Source organism: Lissotriton vulgaris, chromosome 7 (assembly GCF_964263255.1).
Source record: "Lissotriton vulgaris chromosome 7, aLisVul1.2, whole genome shotgun sequence".
Taxonomy (NCBI): Eukaryota; Metazoa; Chordata; class Amphibia; order Caudata; family Salamandridae; genus Lissotriton; species Lissotriton vulgaris.
This window is the reverse complement of record NC_141695.1, coordinates 132,971,760-132,990,518: the sequence shown is the minus strand read 5'-3', so window position 1 is coordinate 132,990,518 and position 18,759 is coordinate 132,971,760. Positions and strand designations below refer to the sequence as shown.

At 40.1% G+C, this 18,759-nt stretch overlaps 1 protein-coding gene across 3 annotated transcripts in view; it reads left to right on the top strand.

The window, feature by feature from the left end:
* Positions 1–1,021: 1,021 nt before the first annotated feature.
* LOC147700999 (phospholipase A2 inhibitor and Ly6/PLAUR domain-containing protein-like) overlaps positions 1,022–18,759 on the top strand; it is a 313,626-nt gene continuing 295,888 nt past the window's right edge. For 2 of the 3 annotated variants that reach the window (XM_086929821.1, XM_086929820.1), the window contains exon 1: positions 1,022–1,130. In XM_086929821.1, the coding sequence (XP_086785947.1) occupies positions 1,079–1,130 (52 nt within the window). In that variant the 5' untranslated portion in view covers positions 1,022–1,078. The remainder of the gene's footprint in view (positions 1,131–18,759) is intronic. The other variant, XM_086929822.1, reaches the window with a different exon arrangement.

Genomic DNA, 18,759 nt, shown 5'->3' with positions numbered 1-18,759 from the left:
AGGGTGCCCTCCGCCAACTCCTCCAGGGGGCGTCAGTTCTAATGTAGTGGAGGTCCCACCTCCAGTTGCCTTGGCTTCTGCCAATCTTGTGGCCACTCTCTCCTTCGATCTCTACCTCATATCATACCAACTCTTCCTTAGGTCCTCGGTGGTATGATGGGTTACGCCTATGGCGTTTACCTTGTCTTGTATGTCTGACCATATTTTTCTTTTCCTGGTTTCTGGCACACGAAGTGAGGCTTTCCCAAACAATACCTCCAACTCCCTCTCAGAATATTTTTGCTTTCTTTTCCTGCTCTGTTCATCAGCCTGCTTGTTGACACCTTGCTTTTCAGAACCCTGGGATTCCAATTTTGCAACTTTGGTGTCAGAGCCAATTCCACACTCCCTCCTCTCTGTCTCTCAGCCAGCAGCTGACTCTGGAACAGGTGCAGACAATCAAGTGCAGCATGGGAACTCACACTTCCTGGTTGTGATGTCATCATTCTGCACATTAATTGCTCTTTCCGTTTTTGCAATTCATTATTAGCGATTTTACTAATAAGGAATCACAATTTGGATAATCGCACAATAATTCTGCGAATTTTTTGGGAATCGCTAATTATTAGCAATTTTTTATCAACATCCGGTTTTGCGATTCCGAAAGTGCGATCCGCAGAAAATTGCATTTTCCGAATAGCAAAAATGGATTTACCTACATATGCCCCTGAGATGCCCAAGAGCAGGTGCTTGCTTAATCCCCAGAAATGGAAAGGCAGTTTCTGTAGTTGAGCAAACACTGCCATTCGTTGCTTCTTGCCACCTTTCCCTATTGAGGTTTGGTTCAAATGATTAGTTCCATTAATTTTCCTGCTTTTATCAGTAAATATGTCATCTAATCTGTAGCTGGGTTTTCTCTACATGTACTCCCTGAACAAAGAGAATGTAATGTTTGTTAGACCTTTGCCTCGTCCTCTTCTACGCTCCTCCTCCAAAACCCTCTCTCTTCAGTGCTGTACAGGAGAGATCGGTCTCAAATCTCAAGGCTAAAGCAAAGGGACCAGTTGGTGCTTGCAGCTGTGCACTTTTTTCAATTACCATGAGGACCTCACTGGTTATAACCTGTATCCTCTCCGCCCTCCTGGCTCAAGGTGAGTTTCACCTAGTATATCTGCAAAAGACTGGTAGAGTTCCTGGGTTCTGAGAGTGGAAGCCGACTGATATTTTTTAAGGATGTCGTATTCTGTAAACAGGTGTACATACAGCTTGTTCATAAATTGGAGCATGATTAGTGTGGTCCTGATAGATATTTGGATGTCATTCCAGCTCCTATGTGCATAGATGGAGAAGGATTGATGTTTTATATTTATTTTCTGGTTTGGCAGTGGGTGTGCTGAGAGCAAGACAGGCAGATTCCCAATTGTGGTGTCTTTATACATGATGTAGCTAGTCAACCAGTGAACTTCCATCAAGGTATGGTGATATATTCATATTTCTTCAGGCTCTAATAAGTGTGCTGTGGTATGTGGGACAAATTTATTACCACCAATATGGAGTGTGTGGGGCCATGCCACCATCCAGGTCCAAGAGCATGAGGGATCAAACAGCAGTTACTATTACTGGTTGAAATTTGCAATTCAAATGTGTTCAGTTTCATTTTACTGAGCCATGTTTGGTCTAATTGTTGTTTATTACTTTGGTGAAAAGCAGGAACTCTGTTTTGGTGGGATAGGTCCTGATTGTCCTGAGCCACCCTGATTCAATTACAGACTTTGGGGTCTATTATAATAGCGGGCGGATCGCCACTGCCCTTATGGGAGTGGCAATCCACCCGCCATTATCTACCATCCGTCTCTCATTGCCCTCCCCCAGTCAAATTACAATGGCGGGGGGACCCAGGCGAACTGAAAGACTGTCCAACGGTTTTCCGCCCGTCACTGAGTCAACCGGGCGGAAATTGGGATGAATATGGTGGCGGTGTCTGCAAGACATTGCCATCCATATTACAATTCAGGAGGAGATGTACCGTTACATGGCAGCGCTGTCGCCATGGAGAGGTAAGCATTCCCTGATTGTGGTGGCCCATTGTGGGCCCCAGGTTGTTGGAGCAGTTAGGGGTGCACTTGGGGCATACCTATGGTACCCCCTGCATTTTCCTGCACAATGTGGCAGGCACCGCACGGTGCCTGCCATGTTGTACACGCAAATGCACAAGGTGCATCCACAGCATTGTGGCGGGTGTTGCTGTGAGCACCGCCTGCCACAATGTTGTGAATGGGTAATGCCACTGTGGCAGTAGCATCCTAATTGCCGGTGCGGGACCGCCGCACCACTGGCGGCCTTTCCCTGAACTGCCATCCTAATAGATCCCTATGTTACGCTTCCTGGGAGAAGGTGAGGCCACTTCTCCATAGCCAGTATTTTCTCTGTTCACCTGGAGAAATGTCTGTCTATCTATCTATCTATCTATCTATCTATCTATCTATCTATCTATCTATCTATCTATCTATCTATCTATCTATCTATCTATCTATCTATCTATCTATCTATCTATCTATCTATCTATCTATCTATCTGTCTGTCTGTCTGTCTGTCTGTCTGTCTGTCTGTCTGTCTGTCTGTCTGTCTATCTATCTATCTACCTATATATCTGTTTATCTGTGTGTCTAAATATCTATCTGTATGGCCAATCTATTGCCCTCTCTCGATTCCAGTATCCTCTATATCTCTCCCTCTCTCTCCTTCCTCCTTCTCTCTCTCTCTCTCGCTCTTTCTCTCTCTTTCTCTCTCTCTATCTGTCTCTCTCTCTCTCTCTTTCTTTCTCTGTCAGCTGTATCTTATGTGCCTTTCTGGCAGAAGGTAAGCCTTTCGTCCTCTTGTTCCATCTCTATCTTTTGCTGAGCATTGCTCTAAATCTATCCATCTCTATCTCTCTCTTTTTTCTGTACCTTCTCTGAATTTCTCTCTGGGTACCCTGTATCTTCTTTGCTCACCTGACTGAATCTGAGCCCCCTATATATTTGTGTAAATATATCACCAATACTCTCTCTCTCTCTCTCTCTCTCTCTCCCTCTCTCTCTCTCTATCTATTTCTCTCTCTCTCTTTCCATTTGATCCTCTCTCTCTATTGTCCTCTCTATTCGCCTTGCTGACGTTGAAATCCCCCTTTGAATGACCTGCACCCTCTGTTCATTCCTTTTGTTAAAGTTCTATTGTTTTTATACATGAAAGGCAATGTACAAATTAAAAGTTTATAAGTATTATAACGTCTATGCTTGGCATCCTTATAAGCTTCATTATTTACAGTAAGCATATTATACAAAAGAAAGACCCACTCCCAGCAATGGATGCTGTTTCTAACCTGAAAATACTTCCTTCATTTAACCCATATTTCCTTGTAGTTCCTGCACAGCCTCAACTTTTATATATAGCCTGTTCAGCTAGGGCACAATGATTCAAAACTTAAAATAATTCCAGGATTGTACAGCATTTACTGCCCTCCAGTGATGTTGTGTCATTCACTGCCCTCCAGATTTGTAGCAGCGTTCACTGCCCTCCAGTGTTTTTAGTGTCATTCACTGTCCTCCATTGTTGTAGTGGCGTTCACTGTCGTGCAGTATTGTAGGTGCATTCACTGTACTCCAGTGTTATAAAGGTGTTCACTGCCCTACAGTGTTGTAGGGGTGTTTACTGTTCTACAGTGCAGTAGTGGCATTCACTGCCCTCCAGTGCTGCAGTAGTGTTCACTTTCCTCCAGTGTTGTGGGGGTGCTCACTGTCTTTCATTGTTGTAGCGGATTTCTCTGTCCTCCAGTGTATTAGGGGTTTTCACTGACCTGCTGTGTTGTAGAGGTGTTCACTGACCTCCAGGGTTGTAGAGGTAGTCACTGTCCACCAGGGTTGTAGAGGCGTTCACTGTCCTTCCATTTTGTAGAGGTCTTCGCTGTCCTGCGGTGCTGTATGGGCGTCCCTGTCTTCCAGGGTTGTAGGGGTATTCACTGTCCTCCATGGTTGTAGAGGTGTTTACTATCCTACAGTGTTGTAGGGATGTTCACTGCCATCCAGTGTTGTTGGGGCGTTCAATGTCCTCCAGTGTTATAGAGGGTTCAATGCCCTCAAATGTTCTAGAAGTGTTCACTGTCCCACAGTGTTGTAGAGGTGTTTGCTGTCCTCCAGTTTTCTAGGGACGCTCACTCTCCTCCAGTTTTGTAGGGTTGTTCACTGCCTTCTAGTGTTGTAGAGGTGTTCACTGCCATCCAGTGTTGTAGAAGTGTTCACTGTCCTTAAGTGTTGTAGAGGTGCTCACTATCCTCCAGTGCTGTAGGGGCGTTCACTGCCTTCCGGTGTTGTAGCAGTGATTACTATCCTCCAGTGTTGTAGGGATGTTCACTGCCTTCCAGTGTTGAAAAGGTGTTCACTGCCATCCCGTGTTGTAGAGATGCTCACTGTCCTCCCGTGTTGTAGAAGTGTTCACCTTCCTTAAGTGTTGTAGAGGTGTTCACTGTCCTCCAGTGTTGTAGGGGCGCTCACTGCCTTCCAGTATTGAAGCGGCGCTCACTGCCCTCCAGTGTTGTAGGGATGTTCACTGCCCTCCAGTGTCATAAAGGTGTTCACTGCCATCCAGTGTTGTAGAGATGCTCATTGTCCTCCAGTGTTGTAAGGGTGTTTATTGTCCTCCAGTGTTGTAGGAGTGTTCACTACCCTCCAGTGTTATAGGGGTGTTCACTGTCTTCCAGTGTTCTGGGGGTATTCAATGCCCTCCAGTGTTGTAGGGGTTTTCACTGCCCTCCATTGGTCTTCTCTGTTCTCAGGTGTTGCAGGGGTGTTCACAGCCCTCAAGTTTTGTAGTGGTGCTCACTGCCCTCCAGTGTTGTAGGGATGTTCACTGCCCTCCAGTGTCGTAAAGGTGTTCACTGCCATCCAGTGTTGTAGAGATGCTCACTGTCCTCCAGTGTTGTAAGGGTGTTTAGAAGGGTGGAGAAGTGTGGCTCAGGGGTTAGAGGCGGCAGACCTGGAGCTTGAGTTCGGTCCGGGACCAGGGTTCAATTCCCCGCCTCGGCGGGTCTTGGGCGCAAAAATTCCGCGGACTCGTTAATTCTCGCTCCGGTGCCTTCTCAGCTCACGGGTTCACACTCTGCGACTCTGGGCAATAGCTTGCTTAATCTCCACAACGGCCCCTCGCGGTGGGATGCCTGGCTTTCACCTTGTGGATACCCTGCCAGGGCTATCTCACAGGGGAATACCAGGACGGGTTCCCTAAGCAAGCGCCGAGATGCCCCAGGGTAAGTCGTGCGCTATATAAGACTTCATACTTTACTTTACTTTACTTTACTTTATTGTCCTCCAGTGTTGTAGGAGTGTTCACTGCCCTCCAGTGTTGTAGGGATGTTCACTGCCCTCCAGTGTCGTAAAGGTGTTCACTGCCATCCAGTGTTGTAGAGATGCTCGCTGTCCTCCAGTGTTGTAAGGGTGTTTATTGTCCTCCAGTGTTGTAGGAGTGTTCACTACCCTCCAGTGCTGTAGAGGTGTTCACTGTCTTCCAGTGTTCTAGGGGTATTCACTGCCCTCCAGTGTTGTAGGGGTTTTCACTGCCCTCCATTGTTGCTGAGGTCTTCTCTGTTCTCCGGTGTTGCAGGGGTGTTCACAGCCCTCAAGTTTTGTAGTGGTGCTCACTGCCCTCCAGTATTGTAGCTGTGTTCACTGCCCTCCAGTGTTCCCTCTGATAGGGAGCGTAGCTCATACGTCTGTGTTATTGTGTTGCTGGATGATACACTCACCCCCTAGCTAAGCTTGTCAAGGGACAAGGGAGGTGCTGCCTCCTTAAAACATATTGGGACCTAACAACAAGTTGCATTTTGTAGTACGTTTAGGAGTTTTACCATTGTACTACTTATGTTCTGCAAAATGCTATTTTCAGATTTATGTGCGGAGGTCCCACCTTTTTTTGAGCAGAGTTCTCTGCCTCAACAGCAGATTGACACACACATAAGTATATGTTTTTGCAGCAAATGTAGGAGGGGCTGAGGAAATTGGCTAGAAAATGGGAAAATGTTGCTACTAAAGGAAGGTGAATAGCAAGCTGAGAGGAGGGGGTTTTCAGAGTTGCATCCACCCACAAAAGAGTAAGCCCATAGCTATTCACAAATTGCATCTCCACAGTTAGACAGTCATTAAGGGCACCCAAACAGTAGTAAATTACTCCAGTTGAGAGCTAGAGTATTCCAGCAACAAACACGCCCAACCACTGGTACTGCAACACACTCCCATAGTAGATAATGGAGATAGAAATTTTAAATAAAACCCCTTAGGAAATAATGTTAAACTAAATTATTTAAACATATTTAAAAATTTAAATAAATATATGTTAATGTTTAGAAAATATAAAAATAATATGCATTCATCATTTAATAATAAAATATGTTTATGAGGCTTTTTAATAAAAAAAACTGAAATGTAAAATTGTAATAAAATATTTGAATGAATTAATGAATGTTAATACGTACTAACGCATATTAAAAAATATTTTGTTTCTTAAGGGGACTTTTATTTGCAAATTAGAAGTTTAGCAAAAATGTTTTAATTTAATATCAAATGTTAAAATTAATTGAAGAAATAATTGAAAATTAATTTAATAGTGATGTAATGTTTTTGTTCTATATTTAAAATAAATATATACAATCAACTTGCATAAATTTTCAACAACAAATATTATTACTCATTATTTGAGTGAAATAAACGTTTAACTTTTCCTTATATTTTACAACAATGAGTCTCCAGAGTCAATCAATCAATCAGGTAGCTTTGGTCATCCGAAAAGACAGGTTTCAAGGCTCTTCCTGAATGCTTACAGTGTGGGGCAAGTGAAGACTTGATGCTGAGGGGGAGTTAGTTTAAGGGCTTGGCCATGATGTTGGAGCAGTATCTGCCTCCCATTCTGGCTCTGTGTATGCGGGTGGTTCTGGCCTAGGCTAGGTTGGTGGAGCAGATGTTTCTATTGGGGTGTAAAAGGAGATCAATTTTTTGAGGTATTGGGGTCCGGTGTTGTGGAGGGCTTTGTAGGTATGAGTGAGTAGCTTTAAGGTCACTCTTTTTTCGACAGTACTCTAACTAGGCCCTACAGTAAATCGAGTACCACATGCCACTCACAGGCACTTCAACACTCTCCCATAGAAAATAATGGAGGAAGCGACTTTACATTCCATATGAAATGATTATATTTTATCTTTTTGAATATATATTTGTTTTTATTTTGAAGCAATTGTATATATAAAAACTAAGTTCATTTTGTTATAAAGTATTTGAATAGTTGTTTTATTAATTTAAACATACATGTATTTAAAATAAATTATGTATAACATTTCAGTATTTTGTATTACAATGTTAAATTAATATAAGCATTTCATTTACGGTGGGAATTATTTAAAATAAATAATTACAAAATATTTGTAATTTAATTTAATATATTTAGATTAAGATTGAATGAGGGGGTAAAAATGAAATCATACCTCAGGCCGCTCAGCATTTCCTGGACAGGCAACCCGCAATTGCAGATGCTAACAATCTCAGAATATTTCCAGGATTTAATCCTAGAGTGTTCCACATGGATATAAGGGTACCACCCTGAAGAAAAGGTCAATCTAAATCCTTATTTCCCGCATGCAAGGAGGTTGAAACGTGTTGGTAAACCATGTATAGACCACACAGGATTGAGATTATGATTAGGTGACTTCTCGATCATGGAGAAATTAAATTAAAACAATGAGGAACACTGGGATTATTCAAAAATGCTTTACCCTCTTCTGGGATCACATGTTGCTACTAAAAACTCTGCATGATTTATACATGTGATGAACACATATGTGTTTTTGTTACAGTAATGTTTGATTAAAATAGCTGTGATATGTCTTATTGAATGTGCTTTGTTTGTTGTGATGTGCTACATATAAAGTAGTTTGATAGTATATAAGTCTGTGCATTTACACACATCGACTAATGCCTTTGTGTATAATATCACATATTAGATTGCATTGATGGCTAATGGGGGTCCTATTTCCCTGGCATTTATATGTATAATGATCCCACCCCTATAAGCTTTAACAGGATTGTAGCATATATAGTATACAAGAACGAGAACTAGCATCCTAAAAGGGGACACAGCACTTCAAGATTTACTATCATCACTGAGTAAGATTTATAAAGCCAAATAAGACCACGTTGCGTGGCACTGAGTGGATTGGTAAAGATAGAGTAACTCAAAATATTTCAAATTTAATGAAATATATTTAGATTAATTAAGATTACATTGGGCGATGAAAATGAAAGCATAAGTCAGTGCACTCAGCATTTACTGGACAGGCAACCCGATATTGAAGATGTTAGCAATCTCAGAATATTTGCAGCATTTAATGAAAATCTGCATGATTTACTGGGATACTACTTATTTTAAAATGCATGACCCCATTCTGGGACCACGTGTATTGCTACAAAAAATCTGCATGGTTTATATATGTGTTAACCTCTTAAGCGCTGCCGACGGCCAACGGTCGTCACAAGCGCTACCTCCCCAGTGCTGCGCACGACCATTGGACGTCCATTCAGCACTAGTTCCAATGGACAGCGCAGCACTGGGGAGGGATATTTGCGCCGCAGCTAAGGTGTTAAAGATATATGTGTTTTCTTTGTTACAGTAATGTTTGTGTTGAAATACTGTGATATGTCTTATTGAATGTGTTTTGTTTGTTGTGATGAGCTTGATTATGAAGTAGTTTAGAATAATAATATACAATTTACACACACATCTACTAAAGCATTTGATTATGATATCATTTATTAGATTGCATTGATGGCTAGTGGGGGATCCTTTTATCCCCTGATATGCCTTAACATTAAATTGTGCCAAGTATAGTATAAAAGTACCCAGAATCAGCATCTGTAAAGGGGAGACAATACTTCAAGATTTACTATCATCATGCCAGGACTAGTAATATGCCAAGGGATGGCACTAAACATTGATACACTCATGTATGCACAGCAGTATGCATGCACACACAAATACACATACAAAGATAGACAGGCACATGTACGCTCTCTCTTTATCTCCATCCTCTCATTCTCTACTTTCCTATCTGCCCTCCTTGCTAAAAATTGAGATTCCCTCACAATGGCCTGCACCCTCTTTTGGTTCCTTTTTTAAACATCTATTTATTGTTTTTATACACAAAAGTAATGCACAAAAGAAAAGGTGCTAAGTATTATACCATAACCTTGTCAATAGTGATCATATCATACAATAGTGAGACCCACCTACAATAATGGATGCTGTTTCTACCCTGAATCTGAATCCATTTAACCCACATTTCCTTGTATTTCGTACGCATCCTCAGCTTTTACACATAGTCTCTTCAGCCAGGGCACAAAAGAACCATCCATCCTGTGGTTGTAGGGGTGCCCACTGTCCTCCAGTGCTCTAGGGGAATTCTCAGCCCTCCATTGTTTCTAGGGTGTTTACTGACCTCCAGTGCTAGTGATGTCTTGTTCCTTCTTTGCATCTCTAGTGGGGATGGGGCTCAATACTGAGCCCCACCCTTTTCTGTCTGCACATTAGGCCGAGATGTAGACAACCCCCCTCACTATTTATAGTCTGGGGCTCTTGTGGCAGAAAGCTTGTCCCCTCAATGGTGCCAGCGAAAAGTGCTCCTGTGGGAAAGAAGAGGTGAAGAAATGTTGCACTCATAATGGCAGTATTTTTTGGGTTTTAATTGAAGTCTGTTGAATAACCATTTGATTTTAGAAATGAACCAACCTCTGTGTGCTGCATCGGCTGCTTGATATAATATGAGTGTTAAGTTTTGATGGTGTGACCCCATAAAACTGCCTGGACTGGGTCAATAGCACCTTTACCCTGTCCCTCACTCACCAATTCACCCCCATTACCTGAATACCTTCCTATCTTCCTATCACTCTGTGAGCACTGTAAATACTACATGTACTATATATTGAAGATGATACATGCCAAACCATTAATGCTTTGAGTTACAATTGCATATAATGAATATATTACTCATGTAGAGTAAATTTCCTTTTGAATAGAACCAAAAGGTGTGTGTGATAAATTATTTGTCCCTTTGTGTTTAATTTATAGGAGTAAGAAACTGCCACTACCATACCTTAAATGTACTGTGATATAATATGAGAACAACAAATATTGATATAAAAAAATTAAGCTAAATTAATAAATTGATTAAATATACAAAATTGTAAAGTTTAAAAAATGAATTTATCATATAACAAATCCATATATAAGCAAATTATATAAAGCTAAACAACCCAAAAAATTATACTAATATATATTTTAACTATTTACAAAATAGGTTTTTAAATAAGAAAATAAAAAATATATTTCCCACTCCAGTCTGTGCAACAATAGCTTTGGACTTCTGAGAGGGTAAATTTACTATTCCCCGTAAAGTCTGTGCAACAGTAGGGAAAGTGATGGACTTTGGAGGGGTTACATTTACTATTTCAAATCCAGCCTGTGCAATAGTAGGGAAAGGGTTGGACTTCAGAGGGGTTACATTCATTATTCCCAGTCAAGTCTGTGCAACTGTAGAGAAAGTGTTGGATTTTGGAGGGGTAAAATGTACCATACTAACTCCAGTCTGTTTAACAACACGGAAAGCACAGGACTTAAGGTGGGTTAAATTTACAAGCTACAGATGGTAGAGAGTAACTGCTGATGTGGAAATTCACATGTTCGCCTCCCTGTATTTAATTTGTGATTTCACAACAGCTAGCTAGAAAATATTTATATAGTAATGATCTATTGATGCTTAATGTTCATAAACTTTTGAAATATTCACATAAACATGATGGGGCAGATTGACAAGGAAACACGCAGAAAACAAATAAGTTTATTTTGCAAAGGAGAAGCAGTTTTAATTTTAAAATCCGTTGATGTTTTCTGGGGTGCTGTGAGATACATTTGCATTATGTTTAATATCACATGGTGCCATGAGGCTCTGTGGGGTTGGGGGGTAAAGCATTGCGTTGGTTGACCATTTTTCTCCTTGCCTGCATCTTTTAGGTTGCGCAGCACCTGCATACTACTCAAAGTTACCCGTTTATGGATGGGGTACCGCGGGGCTCAATACCGAGCCCACCATTTTCAGTCTGTACATTGGGCCCTTGGCAGGAATTGTAGATGAATACAAAGTGACCATCATATCTAATGCGGACGATATGCAACTGATTGTCACCCTAACCCAAGACTCGGAGGAAGCAGCCAACCAGTTTTCCTCTTGTCTAGGAGAGCTTGCGGCCTGGATGTCTAACAACTGCCTTAAGTTGAACTTCAGAAAACAGAGGTAGTGATCGTGAGAAAGGCCCCCTTTATCTAGACCCCAGCATGGTGGCACCAGATCTTGGTCCTAACCCCATCCCCCAAGGACAAAACTGAACGTTTCTGGTCTGGTATGACCCTACACTATCCTTTGAGAATCAAATCAAGAGGCCCTTACATTCAAAATTAGCGCCTCTGAATCGGAAACCCTTAAAGGATTAATAATTTATCGTCCACCGGTCCTCTTAGCTAGAACTGGGTATTCAATCCAGATATATCACCTTGCTCAGTGATTTGAACTTTCACCTGGAAACAATAGCTGATAATGAAACTCAGGAACTTTTACATATCACATTGGATGTAGGTCTTCAACAGCTAGTCCAAGGCTCCACACAACTTGCAGGTCATACCTTGGATGGTATGTTCACTTACAATCCAGCCATCTCTATTACATTCATTCTTCCCCTTACGTGGTCCGATGACCATGCTGTCCTATTTCATTGGGACCTGCCTGGTTCCATAACTACTAATACAGCTAGCACCAAGCTCACTAGGAGAGCTTGGCACAATATTTATTCAGGTGCACTAGAAAGCCAGCTAGTACAAAGCATTGCTGTATCAGAGGTGGAAGCAGAGGGATCAGCTAGAAGTTATATGACCTGGCTAGAATTTAATTTTACTAAAGTAGCTCCTCTGACAGGGCAAATAGAATAGAAAAACTCCATCTGCTCAATGGTTCTCCGAAGCTTTAAGACTAGATAAATAAGCCTGCTGGAGGCAAGAGAGAGCATGGCAGAAAAACTATGATGCAGCTGAAAAAGAACAATATAAGCTCATCCTAGCAGACTATAAGAAAAAAAGAAATTACTGAGAAGAGCCAATACTACACGCTGAAAATAGAGATGGCGGGCAAAGGAACTTCTTACAGTCATAATTAATTTGACGACTGTTGAAAAGGATGCTACTTTGAATTGAACTCAAGATTTCTGCAACATATCTGCCCAGGTGTTCAAATCGAAGGTTGATCAAATCTATGATCAATTTGCCTCACATTTTCCTAACAACACTGGCATAGAACAGGAAGTTAAGACCATAACGCCTTTTTCAAATTTTACCTCTACTTCCCCAGAGCAGATGGCTACCCTTCTCTTAAAGACCAAATATGGCTCTCTGGATGGTCCCTATCAGAGGATACTGCATAATAATAGCCACATCATTAGTCCCCAGCTATCTGGCATTGTTAATCAGATGTTCTCACAAGGAACATTTCCAACACTGTGGAAACAGGCCTGTATATTACCGTTACTAAAAAAGCACAACCTTGGGGTAACGGATCCTGCAAGACTCCTGTTGCCTGCAAAAATACTAGAAAGGAATTTGCAAACCCTGTCTTCGTTATGGTAGGTAAGATATCCTAGAGCATATCTCCAATAGAAAGTGGTATGGATTCTTTCTAACCTAATAACAAGGTAAATGAAGAAATAGTACCAAGAGCAAGGCAGGGAAAAGTAGACAAAGGAACAATACAATTGCTTGGGATTAATAACACTAAGTGAACAAAATTTGTCAAAATTCAAACATAAAATTTATTACCTCCCGAACGGGTTACAATCTAAAAAATGCTAAAAACAATTAATACAAGCCACCAACAGTGGTCAATTCATACATTATTGTGCGATCAAAAGGTAAAAACAGTCATATATAGTCAAAAGTGAAAACAGTTGACGCAGCGTTTCGGTGCTTTGTTTAATCTTCACACCTTCTTCAGGACATTCACAACAATTGACTTGATATCTAAGAAATCAAAATAAGAGTAATTAAACTACTTGTCTACACTTAAGAATAACTCTAGCTCCTGCTCTCCTTCTTGTATCAGTTAAATATCCAATTGGACGTGGAAAATATAAAATTTGAAATCTGGTCACCAAATACTATTAAGTTACTATCCCCTTGGGACCTATTACTATAACAGTTAAACTAGTCAGCTGGACACATGGCCTCTGATTTACATAGTTGTAAAAATCTCCATTAACAGACCACCCACACTCCATTATTGCATTTAGTATTAATTCTCTGTCTAGGATTTAAAGTCTGTACGAGAATATCTTGTTAGTACCTGTGGAGTTTATCGGACGAATATATAAATTCTTTTCATCTGATTAATAATGATTTCTTAGCGGTTCTAAACTCACTGGAGCTGTATGATGAGAAAACACAAAGACTATTCAGTGGTCTATAGTTCTATTTTGATAACGGCTTCATTAAGGATTATAATATAATGAATTACCTTCACTGTAAATGCACGAATATTCAATGTGCACGGAGGGGCCACCGAAGATGAAGGGCATAAAATCCTAGAAGGGTATGGACCAACAGTTATCTTAGCACTCTATTCAGAATTTAGAAAGTCTTATCTATTTACAAACTTATCAACACACACTTATACTAACCTGTTTTTTTTCAGGTTCATAATAATACTCTCTCGACCCTTGATAATTGTCGATTCAGAATACTCTTCTTGGAATTCGAAGAGACAATATGTGGCTCTAGGATCAAAAACGTATCAAAAGAGGACAATATTTTAGTGTCATTATTATTATTACTAACTGATATCTCTATCATGTGTTTAACTTTATAATTATCTATGGTCCAGGTACTCTAATCATGCTTGTACCGAGATAGTGAACTGGTTATCAATATTATTTACCAGTAGAGGTTCAATACTTTGCCTCCAGGAGTCGGTATGTATATTTGGCGCTGCACTTTGGAGCCAAACGGCTGTAATCCCTATCTATAGGACATCTGCGTGTGGTAATAAAATAGCGCTCTATCTGCTGTACCAAGTGGTAGAGCGTTCTAGTATTTAAATTTTTATAATCCTTTCTGGTTGCTAGTTTTCACGCTATCTATCCTAGGACCAACGGGCAGAGTGTCCGCATACCTGTCTTAGCAATTCCGGCCTCCCTGCTCCTCCGTGCTGCCGTGTATCTTGATGCCTTCGTGATGGTGCGAGGTCTGACAATGTCCATTAACAGCGGTGTCTTTATGCTGACACCGCTGCTATTGACCCGGAAGTCGAAGGGCGAGCTTGTTGCGCTAACATTATGTTTAGTGCTACTAAAACTTGAAAATACGTCTATGTATCAGGATTAATATTGGCGAATTTTATCTCCAAATCCTTCAGTTTGGATTTAGCGAAATACTTTAAAAATACGAGCCGAGTGACCCGGAAGTTGAAAGGAGAATTATTATGATACATACGGAGTGGATCCCTGATGTCTGTAATCGCGTGTATACTTGCCATTCAAATTCGTCGATGCAGCACCACGAGTCGGATCCCTCGTTAACAATTATTAATCCGTATTTACGGTGATATATTGCGGTAAAAATATTTCTTGTGGTGGCCATGTTCGGGGACAGGGGAACAATCACAACGGACCCAGAGGCAATGGGAGAGGGAAGTTTTACCCTCAACCTCAACAGCAGAGGAGGTATTACACAAGGAGCCAACAAAAATGGGATTAGAACAGAAAGCAGCTATTATAAACCTCCCAGATACAACACTCTCTTTAGAAAAATTAGGCTTCAAGAATTTTTTAGAGATAAACCACCTAAAGTAGGACCTACTAATAAATCGGGTCTTAAACCAAAATCAACCTAGACACCCAACATAGGGATGGTAAATAAACAAGTTGACTTGTTTGAGAAAGTGGTAGAAAGCAACATCTCTTCACTTCTAACGCACCCTCTTACGGGTACTAATAACTTAAACGCAGAAGAAAGGGCTGCTTTAAAGAATTTAGAAAATAATGAGTTCCTAACCATAAAGCCTGGTGATAAGGGTGGCAGTATAGTCTTATTGAACACCGAAGACTATAACAGCAGAATGATGTCTTTATTAAATAACGTGGAACATTACTGCCCCTCAAGTAGACAAGAATGGAATGCGTTGATACATAGAGTAAATATTCTCCTTAAATTTGCACATGAGGATGAGATTATCTGTCTAGATGAATATAATTTTTTTTAAAACGAGGCACCAATCATCCCTGCCCTTTACGGACTTCCTAAAGTCCATAAAAATATACAGGACCCTCCTATGCGGCCTATCGTGTCATCTATTAATTCCATCACAGAGCCTCTGAGTAAATACATAGACAGGTTTCTTCAGCCCATTGTTGTAACACAAAAAGCATACATCAAAGATACAACTAGTATGATAGATAAAATTGAGGGTTTATCCTATGATACGAACACACAATGGCTAGTAACGTTGGATATAGAGGCCCTCTACACCAACATCCCATAGGATGACACCATCAGGATGTTAGAGGGTCTCTTAAAAAATGATACTGAAGATTTAGACCAACATGCAACATTCATTCTTGAATGCGCAGAAATTATTTTGAAAAATAATATTTTTTTATTTAAAAATAATTTTTTTAAACAGATAAAAGGGACCAGCATGGGGGCGACCTGTGCCCCTAGTCTAGTCTAGCTTGCTTATATGTAGCGGCTTTTGAAGAAAAGCATATTTTTAACACCATGGCACCATTCAGTGAAAACATTTCATGTTGGTCGAGATACATCGACGACATTTTTTTCATTTGGACAGGTTGTTTAGAATTATTAAATGATTTTATTCTTTGGTTGAACTTGGGCGATCAAAACCTCAAGTTCACGTCTAAACACAACAAAGTAGCAATTGAATTCTTGGATATGAAGATTAGAGTAGATAATGCAGTATTGGGTGTTGATTTATACACTAAACCAACAGATCGAAACACACTGCTTCACTACAATAGTAACCATCCTAATAGCCAGAAAGACAATATACCATTTGGTCAGTTTTTACGAATCAGAAGAAATTGCACCAATATACTAGATTATAATAAACATGCAGATGTCTTATCTCAGAAACTTAGGAATCGAGGCTATCCCAACAACTTGATTAAAAGAGCATACAAATGTGCTAAATATTACAATAGGGAATCTCTCTTTAGTAAGAACATTGAGGATAAAAACAAAAAAACTAACGACAGCCTAATTTTTGTAACAAACTACAGTACAGCAAGTAACAAAATAAAAAACATCATAAACCGCAATTGGTCTTTACTTAATGATAGACCAGGCATAAATATTCCTAAACCCATGTTCAGCTTCCGTCGAAACAGAACAATCAGAAACTGTCTGGTTCATACCTTTAAAGAGAAGAACCGTAATACCTGTAACACAATCAACAATACCCCTTTCCCTACGGGAAATTTTACTTGCAATATGTGCTCAAACTGCACATTGATGATTAAAGGTAACTCAATACAGTATAACGGAATAGACCACAAAATAAAAAACTTAGCTAACTGTAAAATGAAAGATCTGATCTATATGATACAATGTCCATGTAATAAAGCATATATTGGAGAGACAGCCAGAGAAATTAAAACCAGGATAACTGAACATAAGTCTGCTATTAGGACACAAAAGAAATCAGCCCCTCTTGTGGAACACTGGATAAGCCATAACCATAAATTAGAAGATCTGAGGTGGTGCGTCATAGAGACAATAACACATAGCACTAGAGGCGGCAATGGGAACAACAAAAGAAAGAAAAGAGAACAGTTTTATATGCCCCTATTCAACACTTTCCGCACTGGACTGAATAACAGAGAAGAGTGGGAAAGATTAATTTTGTAGGCAATCAGTGACCCATTCCTATCTGCTCTAGTCTAACAATAAACTGATAGTGGATAATAATTTGGAAATCCTAAACTCTGTTACTACAACTAGTAGCTTGTGTAGTTTGACTTAAATATCTTTTGCCATTTTTTCCTTTAGATATATGAGATATTGATTTAATCTGCCGAAGCCAACTTTTAATTCAACCTCTTTGTTATATGGATTGTACTGAAATAGTATTTGTTTATTGTTGTACATGTATTAACTATGTCACCCATGCACACAATACTGTAAATACAGACTGGGTTTGATGATCAACAATTAAGATCCATTCTCAATGTATTTAGAATGTACTAATGCCAAGTTCAATGACATGGTCTCTATATTGGTGAGATAGTCCATAGGATGATGTAAATCAGTAGGTTTTTACCCCGTTATACGAGTGGTTTGTGTTCATGTTATTGAAGGGTAGAATTGTAATAGAATATCGCGTGGTCCCGGCCACTAATGTACAAAGGATGGCTTATGGATCATATTGGGTAATTATCCCAATCCAACATGGCCGCCACAAGAAATATTTTTACCGCAATATATCACCGTAAATACGGATTAATAATTGTTAACGAGGGATCCGACTCGTGGTGCTGCATCGACGAATTTGAATGGCAAGTATACACGCAATTACAGACATCAGGGATCCACTCCGTTTGTATCATAATAATTCTCCTTTCAACTTCCGGGTCACTCGGCTCGTATTTTTAAAGTATTTCGCTAAATCCAAACTGAAGGATTTGGAGATAAAATTCGCCAATATTAATCCTGATACATAGACGTATTTTCAAGTTTTAGTAGCACTAAACATAATGTTAGCGCAACAAGCTCACCCTTCGACTTCCGGGTCAATAGCAGCGGCGTCCGCATAAAGACGCCGCTGTTAATGGACGTTGTCAGACCTCGCACCATCACGAAGGCATCAAGATACACAGCAGCACGGAGGAGCAGGGAGGCCGGAATCGCTAAGACAGGTATGCGGACACTCTGCCCGTTGGTCCTAGGATAGATAGCGTGAAAACTAGCAACCAGAAAGGATTATAAAAATGTAAATACTAGACAGCTCTACCACTTGGTACAGCAGATAGAGCGCTATTTTATTACCACACCCAGATGTCCTATAGATAGGGATAACAGCCGTTTGGCTCCAAAGTGCAGCGCCAAATATACATACCGACTCCTGGAGGCAAAGTATTGAACCTCTACTGGTAAATAATATTGATAACCAGTTCACTATCTCGGTACAAGCATGATTAGAGTACCTGGACCATAGATAATTATAAAGTTAAACACATGATAGAGATATCAGTTAGTAATAATAATAATGACACTAAAATATTGTCCTCTTTTGATACGTTTTTGATCCTAGAGCCACATATTGTCTCTTCGAATTCCAAGAAGAGTATTCTGAATCGACAATTATCAAGGGTCGAGAGAGTATTATTATGAACCTGAAAAAAAACAGGTTAGTATAAGTGTGTGTTGATAAGTTTGTAAATAGATAAGACTTTCTAAATTCTAAATAGAGTGCTAAGATAACTGTTGGTCCATACCCATCTAGGATTTTATGCCCTTCATCTTCGGTGGCCCCTCCGTGCACATTGAATATTCGTGCATTTACAGTGAAGGTAATTCATTATATTATAATCCTTAATGAAGCTGTTATCAAAATAGAACTACAGACCACTGAATAGTCTTTGTGTTTTATCATCATAC